This window comes from Ruditapes philippinarum, unplaced genomic scaffold (assembly GCF_026571515.1).
Source record: "Ruditapes philippinarum isolate M1 unplaced genomic scaffold, ASM2657151v2 ctg7288_1_1_1_1, whole genome shotgun sequence".
In the NCBI taxonomy this organism is placed as follows: Eukaryota; Metazoa; Mollusca; class Bivalvia; order Venerida; family Veneridae; genus Ruditapes; species Ruditapes philippinarum.
Genome location: NW_026852989.1, coordinates 24,675 through 44,738, shown reverse-complemented (window position 1 = coordinate 44,738; position 20,064 = coordinate 24,675). Strand labels below are relative to the sequence as shown.

The following is a 20,064-nucleotide window of genomic DNA, read 5'->3' as shown; positions in this document are numbered from 1 at the left end:
CCATGCCTGCTCGCCATTGGGTTATATATATATGTTCCTGAGACGTGATCTGAATACTGGTATAAACATTTTAATATTAACCGATTCTGGAAATAACCAAACTTTGGCAAATCCAGCGTTTTAATTTGTAACATGTCTCGAACTTTTGATGACTAATTGACAACATTTGAGTTATTTGATAGATCATATCTTTGAGAATTTAGAATAGTTGATAAAATACAGTTTCGACTCTTATCGCCGTGTAACTTTACAGTAACCAATATTTTGCTATCCTAAAATATCTTTTAATATACAGAGGAAATCTACCTAGTTCAAAATACAATGATAGAGTATTTGTTGACATTTTGACATTTAATAACGATTTACAAAATTTTCTTTGCACACGTTCAATATTTTCAGCTTTATTAAAGCCCCATACTTCACGGTTATAATTCAAAATAGATAAAACATAAGCATCAAACAAATTGAACATTATTTATATAGATATATCTAACTCTTTTGTAATGTAAAGTAAAGAGTTCATTGCCTTTAAGCCTTTTCCACTAAGGGTATTCGTTGCTTGTACTAACGAACTAGAAAATACAATTCCTAAATAATTGAAGTTTTGAACAATTTCTATACCAATTCCATCATATAACCATTTGTACTCTCTAAGAGAAGAATGTTCAAGTTGTAACTTAATACGTACATGTATAAGGAAAACGTCATCTTTTATATCTTCATCAAATCCCTCCCAAGGTGTACACGTCGCGGGGAAAACAGTCATGGCAGGTCAAGATTACTTCATCCCAAGTACCAGGGATAACTGGTTACCTGACGTGACTAACTCAGCAGGGTGACGCTAATTAACAAGGGCCGTTTTAATGTCATTTGAGTGAATTGTGTACGACGGACGGACGACCTGCGTGTCAGTTGAGCTAAATGCATGTATTATACCCTCTTCAGTACGGTTTTCACGAACGATAAAATAGAAAAAAACGGACAGTTAGGTCCCCCAGAACGGCAAAATTGAAAATGACAATGTTTCAGGTGATATATTTTAGATCTAAAATAACTAATTATTTCGAGTGAACCGTGACTTTGGTGAACTGTTTTCTGATTGGTCGTTTCTTTTTAGATTATTGTCGCGCCAAATTTGTACTTCTAGTCATTCGAGCCTTTGTTGTCTAGCTGACAAGTTTAAGAAAGAAATCTACGAATTCAAGTAGAATCCTTTCTTTTGTTTTGTCTCTACTTTAGTTTGCGGTATTTACCTGCTTCTACAAAGACATTGCAATTATATACTCTATTTTTGGGAAGGAGTTTCAGTAGAATAAATTAGTGGTGTTAAAACCTTTCATTCAATTTTAGGTTATGGTACAGATCATATTAACAATTTTTTAATAAATTTATCTTTAAAAGGTTTGGCTAAAGAAAAATTGCATCTTGTTTAAAAGGCTGAACCTATTACCCCTTGTTTGTTGTTAAAAATTTTTGATGTGTTTGATTTGTCTAATTGTAAGGATGTGGTTTTTTGGTGTTTGTTTTTGTTTGCCCTTTTTTCTTCTGGCTAGGAAGTCAAATTTAGTGCCCACAATTCAAAAAGATATGGTTAATCCAAAATTTTTACTATCAAAAGATGTTTCATTGACAGATTTTGGTTTGTTGGTTAAATTCAAGTGTTCTAAAACAATTCAATATGGTGAAAGAGTTTTATTGATTCCATTAGTGAAGGTAGAAAAGTCTGTGTTGTGTGCAGTGAAAGCTTATATATGTTGCGTCTTATTCTTAGAGATACAGACTCACCCCTTTTTCTGTTCAAATCCGGAAAACTAGTTTTTTATTCTAATTTTCAAACTGTTATAAAAAAGAAAATTTCTCATATAGGTTTAAATCCAGATAATTATTCAACTCATTCCTTTAGAAGAGGTATGACTACCTTTGCTTTTAGGTCAGGTCTTTCTTCAGATCTTATACAGCTCATGGGGGATTGGCGTTCAGATGCATATAAAAAATATTTATAATATTCCTTTGAAGATAAAAGTATCAAAATTAATTTCTAAGAATTTAGAAAAGGAATAGATTAGGTAAGTATTTAGTTTTTCTGTTGGTTAACTTCTATCCTTCGCCTTACATGGGAAGGAGTTTTACTTTCAGTGGGATGGTTAGACTCACTGGGTAAGATATGGTTTTCAATGTCCTGTGAAGTTACCAATAGAAATTCTTGTACTGTATGATCTTTAATTAAGTGATTATTACATTCTTCTTAAACAAGGGTGTTAAATCATTAATTGTTATATAGTTGTGTTTGTCATCAGTTACACAGATGATAATTCTGTAAATAGTAGTATAAAAAGGATTTCATGTTACTTTTATATTGGTATATATGTTTCATACCTTTGTACATGTATATTTAATTTTATTATATGTATTTTCAGAAATTCGCTGTGGTATAATTGTAGGAGATTCATGCCATTGATAGAGGGAGTGCAGGTGAGTGCCTTCCCAGGGACTACAATTACAATGTTACAACATCAATTGTCTATAATTAATTTATCTGCATTCAGTTTTATAATAGTACATGTTGGTACTAATAATGTTGCTAAAGGTCACAGTGTTGCCTTTATGTGTAGCGCATTTGCAGATCTTGTCAATTATTTGTTATCGTGCCCCTGGGATTCGTATTATTATTTCATCTGTACTTCCTCGTCCAGTGGATGATGATTCTCCTAGGTCCATTATTTACGAATTAAGTGCTTATTTGGAGAAAAAACATGGCCAAGGATTTAAATTTTCATTTTCTTAAATCATAGAGGCCTTTTTGTTTAAAAGGTCAGATAAAACGACATTTATTTGCTTGTTTGGATGGAGGTTTACATCTAAACTCTGAAGGTTACGCTCGTTTGCAAAATTTTTTTCCACGGGTTATTTCTAATCTTTAATGGTCATGTTTTTATTTGAAATAAGTTGATTGCAATATTTGATGTACAGTTACATTGTACTTCTTATTGACATTAGGACTAAAATGAATTGAATATCATATGTTGTTGATAATGTACTAGATTTATACTATTTCAATATATTAGGTACTCATTTTATTTAATTATTTTTTTTAATATGGACTTAAATAAAAAAAAATGTATAATTACATGTATATTACATAATTTTCAATGTTAACTTCTTAAATTATTAGGTGTCTGATTGTTGATCAAAGATACTTGTGGCACTTCTTAGTACACTTATTACAGGTAAACTTTTTCTATATGTATGTCATATTTGTTTTTTGTTTAGCCTTTTGTTTTGCTTTATTTTGGCCTTGAGTTGGCGGGTTTTCTCTATAATTACATACATTAACATTAAACATTTATTTGATTATTTAAAAACAAAATTTTTTATAAAATTTGGGGTCAGTGACATATTTTTAAAACTAAAAAAAGTTTTGGTGTTTTTATTTCTTGTTTTTAAAATTTATTGCCCTTTTCATAAAAAACAAAATATTTATTTAATTAATATTCAAGTCGTTTGTGGTTTAAGTCATGTAGTCTTTTAATTTTTAAAAATTTTATAAATAAATAAAAATTTTTTGAAAATGATGATTCAATTCCAAATTAAAGGTCCACTTTCAAAAGGCCAAACTGTATTTACAAAAAAATTATTTTTTTAAATATTGTTTGCCTTTGTTCATTTTAAATACTAACTTTGTTTTTGATTTAATTTTTTTTTGGGCTTCCCACGTTAAAAGTGTTTAATCCGTAAAAATAAGGAGCAAGTATAAATATTAATTTTAAATAAATATAAAAATTAATTAATTAAACTTTTTTAATTTTAAATATTTTAAATTATTTTTTTTCACATTGTCGTATCATCTTTTTCTAACTACAGTCATTTATTTTTTAAAACTGTTATTACCCTTTAATACAATTGTTTTTTTCAGATGCTTAAAAGTCCAAACCCCGAACGTTGGGGGACTGAAAATTTTTACCTTCGAAATAAAATTCTTTGGTTCGAAAAATTTCGAAAAAATAGGGGTGATAACAAAAATACGTTTTGGTAATTATATAAAAAAACAACCCCACACTTTTTTCGGGGAATTTCGAAAAAAAATTTCCCGAAAAGGGTTTACTCCTTTTTTTATTTATTGAAAGCCTAAATATTTTTTTTCTTTTCTAAATTTATGTTTTTTAAAATTTTATTTCCGTGTGGTTACTTTTGGGGTATTTAAAGTAAAACCTGGTTATGGTTAAGTTATGGCTAATGTTTACAAAAAATGAAAAAAAAACCAAAAAAAAAAGTTTTTGGATGTTTTGACAAATGACAATGAAAAATTCAGAAAAATGTGTTCAAATTTTAATCATAAAAACGACAACCATTTTTTTTTAAAATTTTAAAATTTTGCTTTTCCCGGGGTTGTTTAAAATAAGAATAGCTTTGGAAATTTTTAAAAATCAACTTAGGGATATTGCAAAATTTGTCTGGTTTTTCAATTTAATGGTGGGATTTTTTTTTTAATGTTAATCGGGAAACCAAAATTTTTTCAAAAATTTTAGGAGGTATTCGGAAATGCATTTTAAAATAATAGTTTGTTTAAAATTTATTTAAATGAGATAAAAACGGGACCCCAACTAAACGGAAAACGGTATTCGAAAAAAAGGGTTTAAAACCCGGGATGGGAACCCCTTTTTACCACTTTTGAAATTTCTTCAACCTCAAAAAACAAAATTTCAGCAAAGCGCAAAAATTTTAATTTTTAAAAAATGTTTTTTTTTCAAACCCGGGTTATAAAAATTTTTTAAAAATGTTTATCCTTTTTTGGGGCGGGAAATACTTATTGTAATTTTCTTTAAAGTAAACCGGGGACTTAAAAAAAGTTTCGTATTTTTTAAACCCTAAAAATTGACAGGCTTTTCTAACCGGGCCCCAAAAACAATGGTCCCCACCAAAATAAAATTGGTAAACTCATTTAAAAACTGGAGACAGAACTTAATCTACAGCCTTTCTTTAGACAAAAAATTTTAAAATGATCATAACTTGTATTTTGAAGGGTTAGTTGTCGAACACTTAGATACAGATGTTTTGGCAGGTATTCCATTCATGGAGGTAATTGACGTTGCAACACGACCAGCTCGTCGTGAGGTGTCTATCGGAAATGACCACATATACTACTACGGCTCGCCAAGCACTTCAGCCCCAAATCACGCTATTCGTCGTGCTCACGTCGCACGTGTACCTTCAACCTCAATTACGCTCTGGCCCGGAGACTTTATTGATGTTATTTTACCGACTGACATGAGCTCTACAGACAACATCTTTTCGGTTAAGCCTCATACCAGGGACTCGGACAACAACTCTTGACCGCAGCCATTTTTGTTTTAAGCGTTGGTGGAAATTTGCGAATACCGAATTTATCAAACGAACCAATGCTTCTTAAAAGAAATGAACATTTTTGTCACGTACGTGCTACCTACTGTCCTGTGGAGAATGAATCTGAATCAAAAGCTCTACCTAACTCAACAAATGCAAACATGAAAAAGTCAACACATTCTGATCATGTCCGTGTCGACCTAGATGACTTATTGTCAACAGGTATGAGAGATCAGTTTAAATCGCTACTTATAAAGTATGATGACGTCTTCAATCCAAACTTTAAAGGTTACAATGGTGCATTGGGTCCATTGGAAGCGAAGGTGAATATGGGTCTCGTGCAGCCGACTCATCGAAAAGGACGATTACCACAATATGCAAAATCTCAGTTATCTAGTCTCCAGGACAAATTTGACGAACTGGAACGTATCGGTGTTTTTAAACGCCCCGAGGAGTTGGGAATCATAGTCGAGTATTTGAATCCGTCCTTTCTTGTAAAGAAACCGAATGGTACTTTTCCGACTAGTCACAGCCTTGGCCAGATGTTGGTAGATATAGCAAACCTCAACCGTCATTGATGGCCTGATGTCGATTCAACTCTCAGGCAAATTGCGCATTGGAAGTTTATAATTATTTACTGACTTGACTAAATCCTTTTACCAAATCCCACTGTCAAAAGACTCCACGAAGTACTGTGGTGTATCAACTCCGTTCCGTGTTAGTAAGAGTTTATGTACGTTCAGCAATGGGAATGCCTGGTTCTGAGAAAAACAGAAGACACTGAAGACCTCAAGAGGGTTACGTGTTTAGAGTGTTTTTACAAATAGGAACATTTCCTAGTTGAAAAAAAAAGATCAAGATGGGATTCAAGCCCCAAACCCCCAATGCCCGCAACAAAACTGGCAAGGGCCCGGGGGCCCCAAACCAAAAACAGGCCGGGCAAAAACAAAAAAAACAGGTTAAAACTAAATGATAAAAATTTGTTTAAATGGTTAGGAATCAAACAAAAAATAAAAGTTAATAAAACCCCGTCAAAGGGGAAGGGGGGGGAAGGGGAAAGGGGTCGGGGGTTAATCAAAGAAATAAAAAAGGGGTTGGGGAAGAAATCCGTAGACAGAAACAAAAGGGAAACCCAACGTGCCAAAAACATTGAAAACAAAAGACTTTCATCTAAACCCCCAAAAAAGGGGGGGCCCCTTGGGCGGTCAGCAGAAAAGTGCTGGGGAGTTTAAACCGGTTAATGGTGCACCAAACCTCGTTAGTCGCTTTCAGGTTTCAATTCGCCATGTTTCTGGAGCAGCAATCTTACCATCGGATTTCGCTAGCCGAAACGCACCCGAATGTTCGAATCAAAACTGTCAAATTTGTTTGTTTATAAGTCAGCAGGAAGAATCTGTAGTGCGTCATATTACTACTGAGAATGTTCTTAATGGAACCGTAAAATGTCCGTTTACAAGTAAATCGGCTTGATTATCCATTCAATCAGAGTGTGCTGATCTCCCTCGTACTGTTGCGCATCTTCGCCAAGGCACAAGACCTTCAAAGAAGCTTACAAATGTAAAAGATATAAAGCGATACTTAAACATAGCCTCACTCTCTCGAGATGGACTCATTATTGTTAAAAGGAGCCTGCCGTTTATGCCAAGTCAGGAATGTATTGTGATTCCTCGACAAGTTCTCGATGGACTTTTGACCTCTATACATATAAAGTTGGGACACCCTTCCGTCAGCCAAATAAATCCGTCGTACAGAGGTACTTTTATGCTTTGGATATGGACAAATCATTAGACATGGTCACTAAAGGTTGCCATCAGTGTACATCCCTGGCAAAGGCACCGAAAATGCGGGATGAGCAAAGCTCCGAAGATCCACCGGAAACTGTTGGATTAGCTTTTGAAGCCGATGTAATGAAGCGGGAATGTCAATTTAATTTAGTAGTTCGAGAATGTGTTACCTCGTTTTTGCATTCACAAAGTTGCTAGAAAGTGAGCGTCATCATGACTTACGGGATGCTATCATACAATTATTGGCAGATGTTCACCCGCTTGATTGTCCGTACGCTGTGATTAGAACCGATCCAGCTCCAGGTTTCAAAGCATTGGTAGATGACCAGTTGTTAGCATGACACCATATATCAATAGAGTTAGGACGTGCCAAAAATCTCAACAAAAACCCGGTCGCTGAAAAGGCTATACAGGAATTGGAGGGTGAAATTCTTAGAGCAAACTCACCATGAATCTCGCGATAGTAACCGCCTGTCTTAACACGCGCATTCGCAAACGAGGCTTATCTTCTAGAGAAATGTGGATGCAAAGAGATCAGTTCTCAATTACACAAATTAGACGATCAGAAATTAATATCATCTCAACAAATGCAAAGGTCGACAAATCATGTACAAAGTGAAAAAGCAAAATGCCCTTCAAATCAAACTCCGGTTAATCCTGAATTAAAAGTAGGCGATATTGTTTATCTTCGAAAAGACGTCAACAAAACAAATGCTCGAGAAAGATACATTGTAGTGCCCTTGGAGTTTCCATGGTGTAATATTCGTAAATTTATAGGTAACCAAAAAACAATTCCAATCGTGTTAAGTGTTCCGATTGCTTCAAAGTAACGACACATTTCAAAGCTTCTACGAAAGAACACCCGATTGAGTTCGACTCTGACGAAGAGCGCGAAAGGTATAAGCAAGAGATGCTTCACGTTCCGCCCGTCACACCAGATATCCCGTTGGAAATATCGATTCCACCTCCGAAACCTATTATCAGTTCAAATGACTATGATCCAGAATTGGTTACTTATGATTCTCAGGAGGGTAATACTGACAATGGCTCTGATTCGAAAACTAATACTGATGTTCCATATTTTGCGGAGTCCAATGTATCTAGTCGCCCGGCTCGTAAGCGGTGCCTATCTAAGAAGTTAAATGACTATGTTCTGTACTAGAGTGATTTGCGCATTTTGGGGCATAATAATCCCCAAAAATCCCTGTGACTGTTGTAGTATTATTCAGACCTAGATTCACTTAAGTGCAGGGGCATAATAATCCCCTTAAAACCGGAGGGCAGTGTACCCTATGATGGTTTTACATTTTGGAGGAAAAGGAAAGTGGTAGCGCCAGACTGTGTTGTATTTACATACATTCGGAACTTTGCCTGTTTCGGACTTAATGATGTATTTCTCTCCCCTTATCTGTACTATGCCATTTGTTCATATTAAATCACGTGTTTGATTATACACTTGTGTGTCGATCTACATTCATTTTACTGGCGCAGCAACTCTCTGATCTACCAGGCAGTTAAGGTCTGTTTTTTTTTCTTTATTAAGATTAGTAGTCACATAATGAAACATGGCACAACAATTTCTTCATAGCATATTGTTCTGATCGTAAATAAAGAGTGTATGTACTGGGTCATATAAATAACTGATAAAGATATAAATATATGCCAGGACACGAGCATGCCAATGTAACTTAATAGCTTTATCTAACGTGTTTTTGTAAACTTGAATTGGATTACTTTGTATATTCCAACGAATTTTAACTATCATATAATATATACACGTATGTCTTGCTTTCTACATGGTAACACAGGATATAATAAAGAATTAAGGTAAATATAACTACATACTGTACTTCTGTTTGTCTATACATGTATTTGTCTTTTGATGTCAGTTTAATTTCACCAAGAAGAGAATTCGGACAAGTTGTTTAGAACGAGTGAAACAATTTCTCGTAAATTGCAAATTATACAGCCAGTATAGTAGAAATATAGAGAGAAGTGGTCTGCTGATTTAAAATATTTGCCTCTCAACCTATAGGTTTATTTAGTTTGAGCCTTACATTGTTCATGGCAACGCTTGAGAGTACAAGGTAAACTAAATACATTGTTTGCTTAAACTAGACATATCTGGAAGAAAATGTTAGGCTAGTCCAGTTAATCATACGATTTAAATTGAAACATATAAAGAACATGTATAATAATAATAGAAATAAAATTATATCATTTTTTGGTAGAAAACAATGTACTCCACTGAAAGTTTGGTACACAGGAAAAAGCAATCACGATGTCTATTGATCAGTGCAGCGATTGGCTGCGTTGTGACATTTGTTATTGGTATTTTGATTGGTCGGTTTGCCACTTGCCCTGATGAGTCAGTAGAAGAAAAACCCGGATTGTATTTACCAGGAGTGTCAGAAGCGCTGGTCAGTGATGGCGATCCAACAATTGCACAGGAACTCATGAACAGCATCAGCAACGACAGGATTCGAAAAAATTTAAGGTATACATTTTATATGTCGATAAATTATTGTTTGATTATCTGAAATATTGAGTACTATGATAGTATCATAGCATGATAAGTAGTTTTAAGGCAGTGTCCTTTCTTACATTATTTGAAAGAGGCCTAATATGTTGATTTTTTGAAATATTATCGTTAAAACTGCTAATTTGGGAAGTAAAAAAGAACATTTTTGCGAAGAAGCCTTTTATAAGCCTCCGATATATTAGGTGAAAAACACTGTAAGGAAATACTATATCTTTCATGAAAGTTTGAAAATTGTTTTTATCAATGAAAAAAACAAACAAATAGTGTTTTGTATCAAACAGCTAACATTGACATACACGTACATATCGAATATCGGCCGTAAAAAAATTATATTATAATTAATTTTCCCCTCTTGTTTCTTCTTATAGAATGTTAACAGAGCACCCGCATTTGGCAGGAACTGAGGAAAACTTAAATTTGGCAATGGAACTAAAAAAACATTGGGAAGATGTCGGCGTAGACCATGTGACACTGACCCCCTACCGAGTTTTATTATCATACCCTAATATGTCTGATTTAAACTATGTAGAACTGCTAAATGAAAACAATGTGACAAAGTATAAATCCAATTTAACAGAACCTGTTCTGACACCTGAAGAAAATAAACCGGGCGTTGTTCCTCCATTCAACGCATACTCGGCACCTGGAGATATATATGTGAGTTGTTAACGCGCGCGTGCAAAAAAAACCCAAAAACAAAGGAATTAGTTATTGCTCACTAAATTCAAGTATGTGTTGACACAAGCTTTTAAAAAAAATATGATTCAAGAAAAATAAGTACGCATTGCATACAAGGTTTGATTTAGTTATTTGAGGTACAAACAACGACGATAAAAACGCCTTATTTAAAGCATTGCTTCTTCGGACTCGAATTGCTTATTTTATCTTTATTTTGTTCTTCATGTTTAAAACGGTACCATATGCATGTTGTTTCTAGCTAGTGTTTGAGCTATTGCTCATTGTGTCAAGCAATTCACAAAGTTATGTGCATCACCTTTCATTGTAAGTGGTTTTGTTTCTTGTCCCATTTTGATTATCTTTATCAGTATAGGGACAAACAGAAAAAAACATATTGTAGGTATTTCACGTCGCATTATTTATCATCAAAGTCAACATGCGTGAACATGCCTAATTTTGATACGTGCCTCTTTCGGATTAAAGAGGTGGAAAAAGATAACAACTTAAGACCCATTTTTGTTGCCCATTGATTCACAATTGTATGACATTAGACGGAAATGTAGCAAACCACAAAACTTTTCTAGTAGTCCATTTGCAGCTGTCAGTTTTACTGGTCGACCTCTTAATTATTTTTGCATTTGTGTGTTGATATTAAGTTTTAATTGTAAAGCAATTGATCAAGTATCATTTCGTTTTAGGGTGAAGTTGTATATGTTAATTACGGACGTGTCGAAGACTACATTTACCTTGAGCAAAACAAGAGCATCAACATCACTGGTAAAATTGTGCTTGCAAGATACGGGAAAATATTCAGAGGTGACAAAGTAAGAATTTAAAGTTTGTCATATGCAGCCGAAATATTCTTTGCTTTAGTTAATGCTTATTACCGTAGCGTTGATTTTGCATGATAAAGGTGACGAATAATTATAATTAAGCACTTTAATGTTGCTGAAGGCCGTTTTCTTCATTATATATTATTGTTCTACCCCCCCCCACCCCCTCAAAAAAACAACAAAACCAAAAAAACATTCAAAACGACACATATGGCTTCATCACAATAATTGAAGAATTTGACGTTGTCCCACGCTTAGACAGTACATATGGAGGCCATAATGGTCGCTCACGTCAAGACACAACAGTACTCAACAAACATTTAATTGTATTTAATACAGGTTCATTTGGCAGAACTGAGAGGAGCTACAGCTGTCATATTATTTTCTGATCCGGAAGATGTGACAGATGGAGATGTAAATCAAGTGTATCCCAAAGATTGGTGGCTTCCACCCTCTGGTACACAGCGTGGTACAGTCTACATAGGTGACGGAGATCCGTTGTCACCTGGCTATCCGGCCATTGGTTTGTATGAAATATTATATTTCTGACATTCCCAATATAGTAAGATATTCATATATTTCCTCATTTATAACATCAATGTTTTTAAATCGTCTTTAAAACACACAATCATATAGTAATAAATACTTAATCAATTAATCATATATTCTTATATCTGTGTAGAAACTGCGTACAGGAAAAAACTATCGCCCGATTGGTACCTGCCGGCGATCCCTTGTCACCCAATCGGGTATGGCATAGCTATAAATCTGATGAGGTATGTAATTTCTTTCTGGTTTATCGCTTTTGAACTTTCTATAACGTGTTGTCACTTATTAATCACATCTTCAAATCATCTTTGAAATTTTCAAATCATCTTTGAAATCTTGAAATCATCTTTGAAATAGAATAAACTTTAATAAAAACTTACTGAAACTCAAGCATATCTCAAGGAATGGCGTACTGTCTGTATTTTATTTTTCTTGATAATCCTTACATCTTTAAGCAATTCGTCACCATCTTCATCATAAGAGCATCAGTTCAACCACCACCACCAACACCACCACTACCACCACCACCATCGTCATCATCATCATCGTCCTCGTCATCGTCCTCATTATCATATCACCGGTTTAATTATCATCATCAACATTATGATGATCATCATTATCATCATCATATCATCGTCTTAACCATCATGATCATCTTTATCATCATCATCATCATCATCATAATCAATTTTTATTTACATGTTTTTGTTTTATATCATAGAAATCTTGGAGGTGATGTTGTTCCACGAGCCTGGCAAGGAGGGATGAATGTTACATACAAATTTGGAGATGGTTTTCAGACTCCGGGATGGTATTGTTCAATCAGTAGCATTCTTTATTTGTTATGATTTGAAAAGCCAATATTTCAGTTGTAAATATTCAAACTGTACATTAATAGATATTTGTCAAAAGGAGTCAGCTTATTGTTTAGTCTTCATTATGCCAATAAAAAGGTAACATACTGAATAATTGAAAATAATTTTCAAAGAAAATAATATTGAGTTTGGATTAAACAAAATGTCAATAACATTATCAAATTGGCTTTTATTCATTAAATCAAAACAAACTTGTTACCTATGATGATCCTTTTTATCTTATGATGACTGTAGATAGATTTAAATGTTTCATTTTTCTTGTTGACTGGTAAGGCGAGCACATGTTAAAGTATCTACAAGCAACAGAAATGTGACAATATACAACGCTATTGGAATCATCAGAGGATCAGTAGAACCGGGTAAATGTTATCAGAAAAATAGACAAAAGCATAATATATCATGTTAAGTTCTATAATTAAAATAATAGAAGGAACATGTTTGTAAAATCATTTTTTGTTCATTAAAGGATGATTACAGGTTTAAAACAATTACACTTATTTAATATTTCATATACATGTACCTGTAAAATAAATCAAACTTTACATATAATATGCGTTTATAATTGTAAGCTGAAATTAGGGCTCCTTTAACAATGGTTTCATCCATATTGAAAAAGGCAACTTAATTGCATTGAGACATCATTATTAGAAGGTTTTATTTTCCAACCCATTTAAAGGACAATAATGTTTTAGAAGCCATTCATACTTATCCTGGCTTTTGTTCAAAGCTATTGTATATACAATTTTGTTAAATTTCTGTTTTTTTTTCCTTTTGTTAGATCGATACATTTTGATTGGAAACCACAGGGATGCATGGGTTTTTGGTGCACTAGATCCTTCCAGCGGCACCGCTATTATGATGGAAATTTCAAGGGCCATGGGTCAGCTTGTCAAATCAGGTTGGTTGGTTCTCAACAATGTATATGATTAAAATTTTGTAACATTTTATGATTAAGAAGTTAATGTGGAAGGCAAATTTATTCTTCAATAGTGTCTTTTATATCCTTTGTGTAAACACACAAGAACTTTGTGTGAAACTATAATAATTTAATTTTCAACTTTGGCGGAATCCGGCTATGATAATAAGGTAAAGTATGTTTCATGGACATTGTTCGTTGTAACATATCGCATATGGATAAAGCAGTGTTATGGCACGTAAATCCGCACGACAGTTTAAAGATATCCTGAAAAGATGATTGATTATTGAGAACTTCATTACATACACATGTACATAAATAAAGTCCAGCTAGATCTTTCACTCTAATCATTTAGTGCAACAATGCAATCTACTCATACTATAGCGACACACAATGTGAATCATTGCAAATTCAAATTTTACAATAATTTTGTTGTAGGGAGGTGGCGTCCGAGGCGATCTATCATATTTTGTAGTTGGGGAGCGGAGGAGTATGGACTTGTAGGGTCTACAGAATGGGTCGAGGTAAATGTTTGTACCTTAGAGCAGTGATGACGGAGCGTTAATTATAAAACTAATACATATTTTGTTTTGAGTAACCGGAAATTTGCTGTCAATGATCTTACCATGCAGAGAACCATTATCCAACGACTTTGTAAAAGTTGTATCATGCATGATGCAAAATACTCGTATGAAAGACTTTAAATAAGATGTTTGATAAAGTCTCGTATTTCGATTATGTTGTTAAAGAATGTTTTACTAGTATATCATATCATTCATGATAAAACATGCTGATTTTATTTACAGCATTACACTAAAAGTCTTGGTGCTCGAGCAATTGCTTACTTGAATGTAGATATTGCTGTTCAAGGTATGTAAGTCGCACATCATTTTTACTACCATGCTATAGCTTATATTAATAGAGCTATTTATTTATAGAAACTTTAAGTACATCTTAAAAGTACTTGTAAAAATGATTTCATTTACTAAGTACCAAACATTTTAAATTAATCGAAGAAGTATAAAATGCATATAAACAATTGAATAATATGTATACAAATATAATTAATATGGTCATTCTTTTGAATTGCGTTATGGAAAACGAAATTGAATGCAGGCCCTTGGGAAGCATTTTCGAATTTGGGGGACGGGGCCATCTTTTGAATAAGGTCTCCTAAATAAATTTACATAGTAAATATACATGTAGATAGTGATTTCTGGTGCATTTTAGGTGCGAATGTAAGACTTCTATCTATGAAAGTCTGTTAGATATTTTTCTATTCTTAGAATTTTCAGAATTTCAAGAATTCATTTCAATAATAATAATAATAATAATGCAAACTAATATTAAAGGTAACTTTACATTTCGTGCTCTGGGCACACCAATGATCTTCAAATCTTTGTATGACGCCACGAAGAAAGTACCAAATCCTAATGCTACGGAAGTGTCTGAAGGCCGTACCAGCGTCTATGACACTTGGAAAATGACTACACCATCTGCAGAATTTGATAGACCACGGTTGGTTCCTATGATTATTGTCAATTACTTAATGTTTAATAATAACCGAAACGAATTTCAATATATCGGAACGATTTTTATAAACATAACGTACGCCTTACATTTACCTGATTTTCTCACATCAATTTGTAGGCCTATCTCATTTGGCTCTCTTGTTATGGTCTTGTCTGACTGAGTTTCAAGCATATGTATTTAAATTAGATATTGTCTTACGCTTCATTTATTTGGTTATGAAAAGTGTCAGTTTCTTGTAATGTTTTGATCAAAATGAAAACAATACAACCATACATTGTTACGTAAATGCATATAAACACAGTTTTGAGTTTTGTCTTAAATTATTACTCAATTGCAATATCTTATTATTGAGTCTGTTTTCAGTATAACTCTCCCAGGTTCAGGTAGTGACTATGCAACTTTCCGAGACAGATTAGGAGTTCCTATAGTAGACCTTCGTTACACGTGGGATGTAAGTTGATACTCCATGTCAGGTATTTTTGAAATAATTTCAGACAAATGTAGTACACAGAAGAGGCACATTAAGCCTCAGAAATGAAAATAAGAATTTGTTCTCTGAAGATAAGGCAAACATGTGTTAAGTTATAAAGCATGATTGAATGTGAAATTATTTGTCAGAAAAGTTGATGCATGTCAAAAAAGTAGTAGATCTATTAAGTCTTCTCTATAAAAATACTAAATCTCTATATATTTTGAATAATGGCCATGAAGCAAAAACTATATTGTCATTAAGTACTGTTACATAAACCATAATAGAACATCAAAACATGACACGGGTTTTTTGCAGTTTAGATCTACACATTCGAGACAGACCATCTACAACGCAGTTCAACAAAAATTATGAAAATGATATGAAATAACTTAAAAAATTAGACAAAACATAATTAATAATGTTTCAATTTCACGTTTTATAGCCTCGTTACAAGTTGTCAGCGTATCCTATGTATCATTCAGCCTATGAGACATTTTATCTCGTTGATGAGATCATGGACAGAGGTTTCCATGTAAGTATATATTTATTAAAGATCTAGCAAAGAGGGTTTAATGTAAATATATATTAAAGATCTAGGAAAGAGGTTTTAATGTAAATATATATAAGAGATCAAGGAAAGAGGTTTTACTGTAAATATATATTAAAGATCTAGGAAAGAGGTTTTACTGTAAATATACAATAGAGATCAAGGAAAGAAGTTTTAATGTAAATATATATTAAAGATCATGGAAAGAGGTTTTAATGTAAATATATATTAAAGATCTAGGAAAGAGGTTTTAATGTAAATATATATTAGAGATCAAGGAAAGAGGTTTTAATGAAAAATATATATATCAGGGATCATGGATAGAGCTTTTAATGAACGTAAAAATACACAAAGTCTTAAAAAAACCGAGTACACTGTTATTAATAGTTTATGTTTTTTATGGGAACAAAACCATTAGACATTTTAACAGATATTTACAATAAAACCGATCTGAATTGGTGCTATTTTTAGCATTTTCGGCTAACACTTTACCTAATAAGTTTCACCACCCTTAACTAAACGAATATTTTGGTCCTGTGGTCAAAATTCCAAAAAGAACAAACCATTTCGCTTCCTTGACAAAAATTCAAAGTAACCAGTACTTTCAAATTTAAACATAAAATCACTCACAAAATGCTAGAGACCCGTGCAAGTAAATAAGTTTTAAGAAAGCTTGTTCTTATAAATATTTTCTAGTTTTTGCTTAGTTTATAGAAGAATATAAGGTACTGTGGATAATGAAGAAAACCATTTGTAAAAATATAGACAATAACTTGAAAAAAAAACTTTATCTAATTATCATTTCATAAAAACAATGTGCATGTTTGTTAGTAGTCTTACTTTACGTTAGGAATAACTATGGCTTTGCTTTTGATAAACAGTTTTGGCTTAATATAACGACTACTTTTATATGTACAATCGAATCTCTTCATCTCGAATTCGTCAGGGTCATGGAAAAAATTCGGGATAATTATCGAGAAAAACATAATGTTTGTAATTTTCTGTTTTCTTTCATAACAGTATCATAGAGCAATCGGTCAGATTTGGACGGAAATGGCTAGAGACTTAGCAGATAGTCTGATTATTCCATTCAATGTATCCGACTACTCTACAGTTATAACTTCAATAGGTAAAACCTTCATGGACAGCTTCAGTAAAATAATGACTGATAATGGAATCGACATAGGTAGGCAATATATAAATATATATTAAAAGACAATTAGATTTATAAAATTATGAACTATGTTATCTTACAGATGTGATATAATAATGTGTATCATTTGAATATATAAATTCTTAAAAAGATTCTGATAGTGCAAAGATATTTGTAAATTATATCAGGTAGTCGCATTTATTATGTTTACTTTTTTACATATGTTTTCTTCATCTATACTTTACTTTTTAAATTATAAATATATTTATTTGTGAAATGAGGGTGTTATAAGTTTAATATTAAATGTTTTTGATAATAAAATCTGGTAAAGATTCCACAAGATCATGAAACAGCAATAAAAGGTGAAAATTTGTAGACTCCGTTTAATATCAGCACCGGTTTAAACTCCTTTTTGTACATTGATCTGTTGTCAATTTACTTTTTATGAAGTATATCTTATGCAAGCAAGCGCGATAAGATGTTTGTTAAAAGCAATCTAGTCAATAACCTTAAATCAAATTCCTTATAATAATTGGTCCATGTTAATTTGTGTCATTTAATTTCAGGTCTGTTAGAACAAGCAATATCCAATTTCACGTCATCTGTACGGGAATTCGAAAACCAAATACAGAAAGCAAACCTAAAGGAGTAAGGATTTTTATCGCTTTTCTTTAGTTGTTCGCTCTTTGTATCGTTATTTATGAGATGATAGCACTAACATCTACTAAGGATAATCGAAAGGGTGTTTTAGAAATAAACAAAAACACAGGCAAAAAGTTAAAAAGAACGCCATGTAATCAATAGAGAAAAGTATACATGTTTTTCTTTTTTCTTAAATTATGCACTTCCATTTATTTCCGTTTTGCTTTGACTTCATCGTATGTACCAATGATTAGAAAAATGTAAAAAGAAATTCGTCTTAATACATTGACAGATGATTTGCAGCCTTTAAATAGATTTCAAATTTTGTGCAAAAATGTAGAATTATTATTATATTTTACAGTCCGTTTGTCGTCCGGCGGATAAACGATCAATTGATGCAGTTAGACAGAGCATTTATTGATCCCGCTGGTCTTCCAGGTCGCAGTCTTAAAAGGTATAATGTACATATATCTGACATATTTTCTTTTTTAAATGATTAAATGTATAAAAAGATAGAATCTATATGGATTATACATTTTTCTAAAAATGAATGACTCCATAGCATTGGAAACAAACAAAGAGTTTAAAATTGAAAATACATTTTATATGTGTCTGTTACAAAGTGCAACATCTCTCACGCCTCAAGCATCAGCATATTATAATTAAGAGTATTCAAGGTTTTGAATCATTCATAAGCCCATAAGGATCAGAAAAAATACCCATACCAACACTAATGAATATCACAATGAATCGGACATTACATCAGCCTTTGAATATATTATTTGCAGGCATATATTATTCGCTGAGAGCACTGTAGACAACTATGCAGGTAGCAGATTTCCAGGCCTATCAGATGCAATTACGAAGATACAACTTAAGGAAGATGTTGATAACCAATGGGAAGTGGTCAGGAAACATTACTCAGTTATACTGTTTACGTTCCAATCAGCATCAGCAACGCTAAAAGACGTTTCCAACTTCATGTTCTCTTACTGATTTCACGTCATTACATTCAGTTATGAATAAACAGAGTCAATTATTTTGTTTAAACAATGAACATATTGAATGTGACTCACAGATGATTTGTCAACAACGAGTTAGCATCATGATTTTCAATCTATTTTTAAACCGTTCATTGCAACCGCCCGCATATTATTGTGATTCTTCATTTTCATGTTCTTTCATCGCGTAATAAAACGTTATCGCGAAGGTGACAATTTTTGGCTTCCATAGATTCAATATTTTACTCATTGAAAACATAATTATATAGTATAATACAGGATTTTACATACTTGATACTTGATTTATATATTTAATAGATTGACACAAAAAAATAAAATGACAAATCTTAAACTCTCCGAAAGTATACATGTCAAGTCAAGTCAAATAATTTATTGGCAAAAACATATACATGTTCATCGCCAATTAACTATGCGGCGGTACAATACAAAGTACTGAAAAGTAAGATACACACAGCATAAATTATACATACACATAATTTTTTTTCAGCGTACATTAATTCAAACAAATGTATTAAGTAGATTCAATTCTTAGTTGTATTGCTGAATTAACAAATTTTGCTAAGTAAACAATTACATTTTTGTTGGAACATTTCATTATTGATATGAATTTATTTAAATTAGGCCATGAGCAATAATATCTAGGTAAACATGTTTTCCTTAAGTCGTTATAATATGGACATACTAATAAGAAGTGATATTCAGTTTTAATTTTTTCATATTGCATTTTGTACAGAGGAGTTGGTTTCTTTCAATATTTCTATGTCTACCCTCTTCAATAGCTAATTTGTGCGAAGAGCACCTAAACCTTGATAGCATTTTACGATGTTTTAAATTATTAACCCAACTTAAATATTTCTCTTGGGTAAATTCAATTTTAAAACAAATTATAACTTTCTAACTTTGAGAAAGTATTAAGTTCAGCACACCATTGCTATAGCTGCTGATCATAAATTCTTTGTATCTTTGTATAATAGTATTAATATGCACAAGTAAAATATTATCGTTATTCCATAGATATATAAAACCTAAGTCTGACAACATCTGAATTTGACTCAATAAATATACTTAATGATTTTCTGTATATCTATATCTAATTTAACATCAGTTCTAATTACACTATTCACAATCATGTCAATGTTCGTAAGTTCATTCTCAATATTTTTTTTGTAATTATCTAT

The 20,064-nt window shown here is 32.5% G+C and overlaps 2 protein-coding genes across 2 annotated transcripts in view; one reads left to right on the top strand and one right to left on the bottom strand.

Moving 5' to 3' along the window:
* Positions 1-20,064, bottom strand: part of LOC132730394 (NAD-dependent protein deacetylase sirtuin-2-like) — a 73,819-nt gene that overhangs the window by 30,313 nt on the left and 23,442 nt on the right. The gene's annotated exons all lie outside the window — the stretch shown is intronic.
* Positions 8,172-19,709, top strand: LOC132730376 (N-acetylated-alpha-linked acidic dipeptidase 2-like). Its single transcript, XM_060716288.1, has 18 exons — positions 8,172-8,643; positions 9,356-9,621; positions 10,035-10,323; positions 11,043-11,168; positions 11,517-11,700; positions 11,860-11,953; positions 12,448-12,537; positions 12,875-12,960; positions 13,380-13,499; positions 13,956-14,041; positions 14,324-14,387; positions 14,870-15,035; positions 15,414-15,501; positions 15,965-16,054; positions 17,090-17,255; positions 17,789-17,870; positions 18,226-18,318; positions 18,653-19,709. The coding sequence occupies exons 2-18, from the start codon at positions 9,362-9,364 to the stop codon at positions 18,858-18,860; spliced, it is 2,292 nt and encodes a 763-aa protein (XP_060572271.1). The 5' UTR covers positions 8,172-8,643; positions 9,356-9,361; the 3' UTR covers positions 18,861-19,709.

Excerpts from the sequence above, each read along its gene's own strand:
- LOC132730376 (XM_060716288.1), top strand. The coding sequence starts at position 9,362 with ATGTACTCCACTGAAAGTTTGGTACACAGGAAAAAGCAATCACGATGT. Across the intron at positions 15,502-15,964 it reads ACCTTCGTTACACGTGGGAT|CCTCGTTACAAGTTGTCAGC; the intron begins GTAAGTTGATAC and ends CACGTTTTATAG. Across the intron at positions 16,055-17,089 it reads TCATGGACAGAGGTTTCCAT|TATCATAGAGCAATCGGTCA; the intron begins GTAAGTATATAT and ends CTTTCATAACAG.